The 9,963-nt window shown below is 61.6% G+C and overlaps 2 protein-coding genes across 2 annotated transcripts in view; both read right to left on the bottom strand.

The window, feature by feature from the left end:
• Nucleotides 1-1,753: 1,753 nt before the first annotated feature.
• On the bottom strand, nt 1,754-7,773 carry SARS1 (seryl-tRNA synthetase 1). Its single transcript, XM_085322341.1, has 10 exons — nt 7,705-7,773; nt 7,235-7,315; nt 6,420-6,578; nt 5,573-5,716; nt 4,889-5,044; nt 4,053-4,274; nt 3,829-3,958; nt 2,938-3,095; nt 2,509-2,638; nt 1,754-2,272 (listed from the first exon to the last, which is right to left on the bottom strand). The coding sequence occupies exons 1-10, from the start codon at nt 7,708-7,710 to the stop codon at nt 2,115-2,117; spliced, it is 1,344 nt and encodes a 447-aa protein (XP_085178467.1). The 5' UTR covers nt 7,711-7,773; the 3' UTR covers nt 1,754-2,114.
• A 1,634-nt stretch (nt 7,774-9,407) lies between these two features.
• The window catches only part of LOC146585770 (endosome/lysosome-associated apoptosis and autophagy regulator 1-like), a 5,331-nt gene continuing 4,775 nt past the window's right edge, over nt 9,408-9,963 (bottom strand). The window contains exons 4-5 of the mRNA XM_085322339.1: nt 9,646-9,736; nt 9,408-9,563 (exon numbers count right to left, since the gene is read on the bottom strand). Of these exons, the coding sequence (XP_085178465.1) occupies nt 9,408-9,563; nt 9,646-9,736 (247 nt within the window). The remainder of the gene's footprint in view (nt 9,564-9,645; nt 9,737-9,963) is intronic.

The following is a 9,963-nucleotide window of genomic DNA, read 5'->3' as shown; positions in this document are numbered from 1 at the left end:
CACACACGGCGCGGGCCCACGCGCGAGGGCTGGCACCCACGCACACGCCTTGCACACGGGTGGGGTGGCCGCACGCGCACATGAAGCRCGCCCAGGGGTGCGCACACACACATGCACGTGCGCATTGCCCACGCGCAGGGGCAGGCGGGCGTGCACGCGTGGCGCACACAGGGCGTGCACACACGTACATACGCGCGTCAGCACACACCACGCACACAGCATGCGGGCACACCCACGCGTAGGGCTTGCACGCACACGAAGCTCACGCACAGCGCACCAATGCAACGTGCACAGGGCACGTGCACCCGTGTTTGGGCAGCACACGTGGTGCACACAGCAGTGTGCGTTTTGCACGTGGGCAGCACACGCGCGCACACACACACAAAGCATGCACACGCGGCATRTGCACAGCCATGCATAGGGCATGCACAAACACACCATGAGCATGCACACACCCACAYCTACCCACCCACRCACACGCATGCACACATACACRCTGTAACACCCCAGCACATCGGGGGCAGCCCTGCTGCACCCACCATTGCACCCACGGTTGCACCCAYAGTTGCAGCCACCATTGCACCCGTGGTTGCACCCACAGTTGCACCCAGCGTCAGGCCTGGGGCGGGGGTGCGCGGCAGGAAGGTGYGGAGCTGAGCCCCCGCGAGCAGAATGAGTCAGACGGGTGCGTGCGCAGCGTTGGGGGGGGGCCTGGGGCCCTGGGGTGGGTGCTGGGGAGCTGAGCAGGGACCCCCAGCGCTGGCAAAGGGGCCCTGGAGCTGCAGCTGACTCAGCCGGGGCCTCTCCCCTCCCTCGCTGGCGGCCCCGGCACCCTTCAAAGGGGAGCCAGGCTGGCACTGCCAGGCGGCAAAGCAGGGCGAGGGCGCGGAGAACCGGCTCATCCGGGTGCTGCGCCGCAGCAGGCCCGRGGAGTGGGGGTGGGGGCCCCCGGAYGCCTGGGCCCTCTYCCCGCGGGGCCTTGGGTGCAGCCCTGGGTTTCCCACGTGCAGCCGGGCGGGGGGCTGCAGCACCCAAGGACTGGGTGCAAGGAGCATCCCGGCTTGGGACAGCGGTGCTGCATGAAGCCACCCAAGGGACCCCATTTCGCCAGGGGAAACTGAGGCACGCAGCAGCACACCCCCCCTTCCCCAACCCCGCTCTGGGCAGCCTCTCCCCCAGGATAGCCATATCCCCACGCCCCAGCAGGACGCGGTGCTGAGGCCGGGAGGTGCTGAGGCCGCGGCAGCAGCTGCGCCAAGCGGAGGCCGGTGCGGCCCCCCCCACCCCCCACCCCAGCGCGCGGAGGGGCCCCCGGCCCCTCTTTGAATTACAAATGGGAGCCGTGAGCGCAGCCTTTGTCCGGGCCATTGTGCGGGGCCGGCGGCGGCGCGGAGGCCCCCCGCCGCCCCCCGGGCCCAGCTGCTCCGGCAGGCACGAAGAAAGGGAAGAAAAGGGTGGAAACACGCTGCCCCCCCCCCAGCTAGGCGGATAAAACCCTCCGTTCAGCAGCTCGTCCCCAGCTTGGTGGGAATCCAGTTAGCGCTTCGCTGGTTCCCAGCGACCGCCGAGGGCTCGGGGGTGCCGGGCCACCCTGGGGTGCCCTGGGCAGAGGCACCAAGCTGTGCCCTCGCCAGGATAACGCTGCGGAGCGAAGCAGGGCTGCAGCCCCTCCCTCCTTTTCATCCCCAAAGGAATAACCACCCTGCAGCAGCGCCCAGCGCCCCCCCCCCCCCCCGCAGCCCGAGCGGCTCACGGAGACTTTCTTCGCTTTATTGTATTGATGAGGAGGGAAGTTTCCACCCGTAGGAAGAGCCTATGGTACAGTAAACCCCCAGGGGACGGGGGAGCCCAGACGCACGTTCCCCTCTCGCCCTCCCGGCCTGGCTCTGCGCAGGCGGCGGACGGGGGTGCTGGAGCCCAAATATCATCAGTTCTTCGTCCTGTCGGAGCACAATGGAGCGGAGTGGTGCTGAGCCGCCGGCTCAGCAACTGGCAGCCCCCCGAAGCGAAGGTGATGGGCGCAGCCAGAGGCAGAGCGAGCCAGAGACGAAGCTGAGATTATTCAGGAGGCCCCCAAGGGTCTCTGGTGGCCCTGGACACGGCAGAACCAGGGTCTAGGCGCTGTTCACGCCCATGTTCTTCATCTGCTCCTCCAGCACCCGCTCTCCTCCCGTCGACTTCTTCTTGCTGCCCTCTTGCTGTTTTTTCTGCTTCTTGGAGAGCTCCTGGTCGATGGGGGCTGGCTTCACAAATGGGATCATCTCTCGGAGATCTGAGGGAAGAACAGGCAGGACACATCACACTCAACTGCCCAGGGCTCTTCTTGCTCCTGGGGAYCAGGGTTGGCCGCTCCCTCTTGCATCCCTGGTCCCTCAGCTCCTTCCACTGCCTGAAGCCACAGCCCGTGGGAGGGACAATCCAGGGCTCCGGGTGCCCTGGGATCCAGGCTGCACTGGGAGAGACTGGGAAGCAAGGGAGCGTGGGGAGGGCACGGCAGTCGGGCGCTACCTTGGGGCATGAAGTCCCGGAGCCTTTCTGGTATGAGGATGCCCTCCTCCGTCTGGTAGTTCTCCAGGATGGCGCAGATGGTCCGGGTCGTGGCGCACATCGTGGCGTTGAGCATGTGCACAAACTCCACCTGCAGCGGGGAACAGCGGGGGTGAGGCAGCCGCAGGGACACGAGCGGGCAGGCCCTGGGGACCAGCGTGCCCAAAAGGGGTGTGAGGCTCCTGTCCGGCCACTCCCCTCAGCACCCTGCAGAGTTTCAGGGTCTGTCTGGCACCAGAACGTCACTGGGCAGTCATATCCTTGTAAAAGCAGCSCTGGATTTGCCCAGAACTGTGGGGAAATTCCCCCCCCCCCCATACACACTCAAATTTCTGCAGAGGTAAGAGGAAAAAGCCAAGGAGTTCTGCAGTACAGGAGCTTGTCCCTCACCTTGTCCATCATCTTCTTGGTCTGCCCATAGCGGATGCGCAAGCGGCGAGCCTGGTAGTCTGTGCAGTTGGAGCAGGACACGAGCTCGCGGAAAGCGCCCGAACCRGGGAACCAAGCCTCCAGGTCCAGCTTCTTACTGGCAGCGTGGTTCAAGGAGCCTAGGAGACGGGAGGGCAGCGGTTAGTGGGGCATCTCTGAAGCTATCCCAAAGGCACCCGTTTGGTCTCATCTTCAATCTCCGAGGCTTGAAGCCTTCAGATGACTTCAGTGGTGCTGTGCTGGTATTTTGTGCTTGCCCCTGCGGAAATCACGTTCCTGCTCTGCAGAGAGGAGCCTGGAAAGGAGCTTTTAAATGGACCAGTTTCCCTGGGAGAGCTCCCAGGCTCAGCTCAGAGGAGCTGTTCAAACTGCTCTTCCTTTCCACAGGAACAGAGCAGGGACAGTCCTCGCACACCCATACCCCCCGGTGATGAACGTTTCTCTCTGGTGGACCCCAAGCAACGCAGAAGATCTCTGGAGAAAAGTAATCGTTCCTTCCCTTTCTCCAAACCCTGAAGCCGCAATGTCTCCTCCCCCTTGCCAGGCCTGAGGACAGATACCGTGGGAACACGAGCCGGGGATGCTCTCGGACAAAGGAAGCCAAGCTGGGAAGTGGGTCACCGCCACGGCGACACCAGAGGTGCTGGCAATTGCAGCTGATCTCCTTGTAGGCTGCTGCAATGCCAGCGCGCAGAGACGTGGGCCGGGTGCTGGTCACRTGCTCCCACATCGTCAAAACGCCCCGACCCCAAAGGCCTTCCCAGTCTAAGCAATCAGGAAGAGGGGAACCCCGTGACACGCCACTCAGGGGCCGTGCTGACAGTGCAGCCCCGCCTGGAGCTCAGGTCCTACCCGAGACGATGTTGACGATGTGGTAGGGGATGCCCAAGGACTGGTAGAAGTCCTCYGCCGTGGCGATCATCTCATCAAACATCTCCCATGACTTGTTGTCATGCGGCGAGGCGTAGACGAACTGCTCGATCTGCAGAGAAAAGCCCTGGGTCCGCACGGGCCCTCGGAAGCGGCCCGGATTCCCCGGAGGACCCGTGTGGACTCCCTGTTCCCGCCCCTCTCACCTTTTCAAACTGGTGCACGCGGAAGATGCCCCGGGTGTCCCGGCCGTGCGAGCCGACCTCCTGGCGGAAGCAGGTTGACAGCCCTGCGTACTTGATGGGGAGATCCTCTGGCTTCAGCCACTCGTCCCGGTGCAGGGCCGCGATGGGCTGCTCCGAGGTAGCGATGAGATACTTCTCGTCGATGGAGCTGTCATCAGCCTTCTCGCTGCCCTTGCCAATCACCTGGGGGAGCGAGGAGGGAACTTGGGGTCAGGAATGCCTGAGAGAGCAACCGTGCTCCATCCCCAGCTCTTCTTACACCTTTAGGGCCAAAGACCCTTGGGCTCGGCAGGTGCTAACAAGGAGCCAGCGCACGCAGACAGGCAGAGGACTTCTGGGGCTGGCACKTAGGTGGGCAGGAGGGAGAGGACGGCTCAGAAATGGGTCACGGGAAGGGGAGCAGCTGCTGCTTGCYGCTTGTTTGGCCTCCTTAAGAGGCCCCGATGGCCTCCCGCCAGCTCCTGATGGCGAGGCTGGGGACGGAGCTGTCTCCCCGTCACRGCATCACCATGACAACCGACCGCGTTAGCAACCTCCCAGCAGGGACCGCACGTCTTTTCACGGCAAAAAGATAAACCCCAGAGATAGGGAGCAGAAGGGAGGCGACACGGGGGCATCCCGGGGCAGAGGGGATCTCAGCAGGCTTCCTTCCTGCAGCGCTTCCACACCTCATCCTGGGGGGAGGCCGCATCGTGAAGGTTTAGTTTGAAAGCCCGATCCAGAGGCAGTGGCCGGTGCCAGCCAGCGGGACGCATAAGCTCCGCAGCCGCTGAGCGCGCTCCCTCCTCATCGCTCACCTTGTACAGCTCCTCRTCGAACTGGCTCAGCTGGGCCACCTCCTGCATCACCTCCTTCCGCATGAAGAAGGGGGTGTAGACGGGGGTGTAGCCCTTGGCGCGGAGGGTCTGCAGGGCGTACTGGATCAGAGCCTGCTCCAGAAACACCAGGGGACCCTGCGGGACAAGGGAAGCCACCAACGGTCACACACACCTCGCTCCACTGTCCCCACTCGCTCATCACGTTTGGGAACACACTGAGCATGGGAGAGGGCGCAAGCCAGCTCCAGCCCCAAGCCCCCAGTTTAACCCAGTGCAGCACTTGCTTCCTGCAGACCTGTGCTGCTCCGGGTCACAGACAGCCCTGTATCCTACAGCAGCACGAGCTGAGCACCGTGAGCTGCTCCGGGCATGCCGTCACCCTCTGACTGTGGCAAGATGTTTGAGTGAGTCTGCAGGGTGCCCGGGCCAACCACGTCAGCAGCCCCATGTTGAGTMCGTCCCACGCAGCGAGCCAACCCAGCACAAGCTCACGCCTCCACGGAGGCTCCTGTCTCCACAGTAAGTTCAGCCCAGGGGATGAGAAGCCACAAACGCTCTGTCTCCCAGGTCGTGTTCCTTGTTTTCCACATCACACAACTTTCCCTCTGGCTCTGGTTGTTTCTTTCCCCTGCGCCCAGCAGAGGCGGCATCCTGGGCTCTCACCTTAAGGAAATATCCCCGGCTTCCAGCAACGATGGCTCCCTTCTCTCCCTCATAACCRTCCACCATCACCACCAGGTCCACATGGGAATACTTCTTCCTGCACGTGCAGTCCCCCCAGATCCGCTCTACCTTGTTGTCCGCATCCTGGACGGAAGGAAGAAGAAGGGGAGTCTATCATCTCTTCTCTCAGGCCTGCAACATCACCAGCCTGCTCCCACCTATGTCGCACTGGGCCCAGTTTGGGAGCGTCCCACACTACATCAAAGCACCTGACCTCCCTCCTTAACCTTCCCCAGCCCAGARGAGCCTGTTCTCAGGCCTCCCCCAGCCTCCTCCAAGCCCCAACAGCCCCAGACCGAAGTGGGTTCCCCCTCCTGGACCAGGCTTTGCCATTTGGAAGTGACTGAATCCAGGTCCCAAGAGCCAGAGCCTGGAACCCCAATGCTGATCCCTGCTGGACACATATTACGTAGCCACTTGGCTGCCAGCCCAGCTTAATTGTGTTCCCCCAGCAAAATATCCCCGCTGGATGAATGAAGGCAGCAGAGAGAGATCCCAGCCTTTGGCTCCAAGCGAGTTTCCCATGTATTTCCCGAACAATGCCTGCGCCCCACGTTGTCTGAGCTGCTCTTTGTGCGCTCCCGGCAGGAAACACTGTCTTGTCATGCAGATTTCATTCACCGCCTGCCGGATCTCGGATCTCGGTGGGGACCTCCCTCCAGCGAGCCTCGCTCAGCGGCACTTGTCTTGCTTTGATGAACCCGCAYGCAGCTGGCCCGGAGCAGCCCTGCGGCTCCCCACACCTGCCCGGCGCACGGCCGGGGAGGGGGGCACGCTCCATCCCTACCTCGTCATTGCTGATGGGCACCGAGGGGTGGAGGAGGTTCCCGATCTCCCGGAGGCTCTCAAAACGCTCTGCCTCCAGCCTCACACGCTCGGCATCGCACTTGAGGATGGCTTCATCGATGAGGACACGGACTTTCTTGATCTGGGATACCTGGAGACCCTGTTACAGAGAGCTGGGTTACGGGAGGAAGGAAAGAAAACCTAAGTGGAGAGGASGCTACCAGCTGAGTGTAGTTAATCACAGACCCTCACCCAACTGACACGGGCTCTGGAGCGAAACCATGAATTGAACACATCAAACAACAGCAAAAGAAGACAAAGGGCCAACATAAGTCAGGCACTGAAAGGCCCTGAGCAAGCTAAGGCGTCACATGGGGCCTGACAGCAACAGGGGGGTGCAGCCAGCTCCCATGGCAGCAAAAGCCAACCAGCTCCACGCTCATTAAATGTCTCAGTTGACGAACTGGGAAGGGGAACAGACAAGGGAAAAAAGGACTTGCGGAGGATACACAATTACTAAGGCCAGTCAAATCCCCAAGGGAATCACARAACAACCTCCCAGGTGGGTGAACAGGCCAGGGAACTTGCTGCCACACACCAAGCCTAAAACAGTTTTCAGATGAACAACACTGAGTAAGGTCTGATTATTGCTGGCTCAGGACTGGRAGAAATAATCTCCCAATGTAGAGTTTCAGGCAGTCATTTATCAGTTGGCGTTGGGGCTTTCAAACAYCTTACATCGCCAGCTTGGGCGATTACAGCTGGAGCTCTGGATGGGTTGGTGGCACCCCGAGGGGTAGATGGAGTCAGACTCACCCCTAAGATATCTGCAGTGAGCTCTTCGAGGTTCTGCACGCTCTCTGGTACAGACTCATCAGTTCCCACTGGCTCTTTTTTCTGCAGAGGAARGAAAAAAAAAAGAAAAAGAAAAAAAGAAGAAAAGAAAAGAAACACCATCAGGGTCAAAGAGAAAACCCACAGGGTAAATACATTCTTGAATAATGCTAGGGAGAGGTGTGGAGAGCAAGGGGAGTCCATGTGGTCCCCAGCAGAGGCTTGGGAGAAACATCCCCACTTAGCAAGGTCCCACTGGTGGTAAACACCTGCCAGGGCCAGCTGCCTGTGTGAAGGAGGCTCCACTGCATCAGGTGTTTCAGGAGCCTGCTGTGAGTGAAGCCCTCCTCTCCCAGGCCAACAGCACTGCAGTGGGGCAGCCCAGCACCTCCTCCAGGCTGGGCACAGGCTCCCAGGATCGAAGCCGTTCCTGGCTCAGAGCTCTCCCTTACCTTCATTTTGTCTCCGATTGTTTTGCTGCAAAGGTTCTTCAGCTTGTTCAAGTTATCAGCACGAAACCTGCCTAGAAGCAACAGCAGAGAAAGCCATGAGCTGGCAGCACAAGTGGGAGGACACCAGGACACCCAGAGGCGCAGTCTGTGCCGGCCCTCCTGCCACGAAGCCTTGCACAGGAGCAGGAGAGATCAGCTTTTCCCCACCTCTGACTAACTGAAYACATCCAGGCAGGTGAAACTCTCCCTTTGGAGGGGCACAGGGCGCCGTCCACAGATGCCCAACACCATCGACCATTTCAGAAGGGCAGGTCAAGCGTTTGTGCGTGAGCACATTTTGGGCCCGGCTGCCGTTCAGGGCAGCCTTAAACAGAGCAGAAATCTCCCACACCGAGGTTTAATTAAAAAAACCCTGGGGTGACCTTGCACAAGGACATGGAGACAAGGCCTTGGCTGCACAGGGACTCCCACATGGGAGATGGGACTGTCTAGTCCCGGGCCTGTGGGCAGGAGCGGTCACAGCGATGAAATCTGGGCTATTCTCATTTCTCTGCTATTGCTTGGCAAAGCCCTGCAGCTTGGGTGAGGAGCTGCTCACTGGAGCGAGGCCTAAGGACAGTCAAGGGACCGGAGAGGACATCCTTAGTGACCCCAGGACACATCTGTCCCCTCCCGGGCAGCCCCAAGGCATGCAGGAGAGAGGGAGGCAGGGAAGGGGTGAGAGTGCAGCCCAGAACTTGCTAACACCAGARCTGCGTCACTCCAACATCAGAGCACAGAGGGACGATCTCACATCTCCCAGGGTGCTGCCCTGCCTCATCACTGCTCATGCAGGAGCCCGGAAACAGCCCCAGGTGTGGGGACGTCTCTGCAAAGAGAAACCAGCAGATGCCCCGATGCGAGACGAGTAACGTCCCCATCTACGGGCAGTATGGGGCTCACAGCAGGGCGGGTTTGATTCAGGGAGTCAGAAAGGAAGGGGTTAAATCCCATAACGGTTGAAGGGGTTAAACTCAATCAGGGAACAGGGCACTGCAAACACAACCCTGGAAGCATCCCAGTGCCCTCCCCAAGGRCGGCGCAGACCCCACCGGCACCGCGGCAGACTTGCGACAGGATTGCATCAGCCGGCCGCTCACCGGCGTGTCCTGCCAGCCCCGCGCCTCCCGGTTACGCACCAGCACATCCCTCCGCAGCACCCACCACTGCGGGGACCAGAGAGATCCCCGCAGGGACGGGGACAGGGCTGCGGCCAGCCCCCACYGCTGGCCTTGAAAGCCTGCTGGTCCTGTGGGATGAAAGGACCTCTGCTAAAATTAATGCCGCGATGACGGCATGGCCGGAGCCAGGGAAACACCAGGCGTCATTAAGCTGGGCCGGGCTCTTTCACATCAAAGCAACTGAGTTAAGAACACGTTTAAAGCTCCCTTTTATCTGGCAGCTGCAAGGTGAATGGCTGTGCCCTGGGAATCATGTGGCTGCAGGTCTTGGGGGGCACCCACCTCTCCTCCCACCGCACTGGCACCCACGCCGGCAGCACCCAAACCTGGGGCTCAACAACTCCCAGCCCAGCAGCCCAGGCCAATTTCCTGCTCTCCCACCCAGGCTGAAGGGCCGGTCCGCGGAGCACGATGTGGCCAGCTTTGCTCCTGCCCCTCCAGACTGCCCAGATGTGGCTTTACCCCACAACCTCAGAGGTGGCATCACGCAGCGAGCGGGTCCTGCCCTGCCGGATCCCGCAGCAGCGTGAGGGTGGCGGGGAAAGGAGCTCCAGGGGCTGGATCACCCATGGGGATCCACATGTAGGGCAAAGGGGGGCTGCCTTGTGGGGGTGCTGAGGGTGGATCCACCTGCAGAGCCTGTGCCCAGTATGAGGGTGCTGGGGGAGAGGGATCCGGCTAGGGAGCCTGYGGGGAGAAGGGGCCAGGGGGCCCCAGATACGAGGTGGGTGGATGGATCCACCTGGGGGTCCCCCAGCCTGCGGGCTGAGGGGGTCCCCAGGAGGATGAGGCAGTCCCCAGGGTCTCCATCTCTGGGGGGTGGCAGAGAGGGTCCCCAGCCCAGCGAGGGCRTGAGGGGCTCCCCAAGGTCCCCAGCCTGAGGGGGGTGAGGGGCTCCCAAAGGCCCTCATCCCCGGGGGGGGGGTGAGTGGGTCCCCAGGGTCCTCATCTCGGGGGCCGTGAGGGCTATCCCAGCCCAGAGAGGTGGTGAGGGGCTCCCCGAGGTCCCCAGCGCGGGGTGGGTGAGGGGGGCCCAGAG

Source organism: Rhea americana, unplaced genomic scaffold, assembly GCF_003343005.1.
Source record: "Rhea americana isolate MKP2758 unplaced genomic scaffold, rheAme1 scaffold_767, whole genome shotgun sequence".
In the NCBI taxonomy this organism is placed as follows: Eukaryota; Metazoa; Chordata; class Aves; order Rheiformes; family Rheidae; genus Rhea; species Rhea americana.
This window is presented reverse-complemented; position numbering and strand designations above follow the sequence as displayed.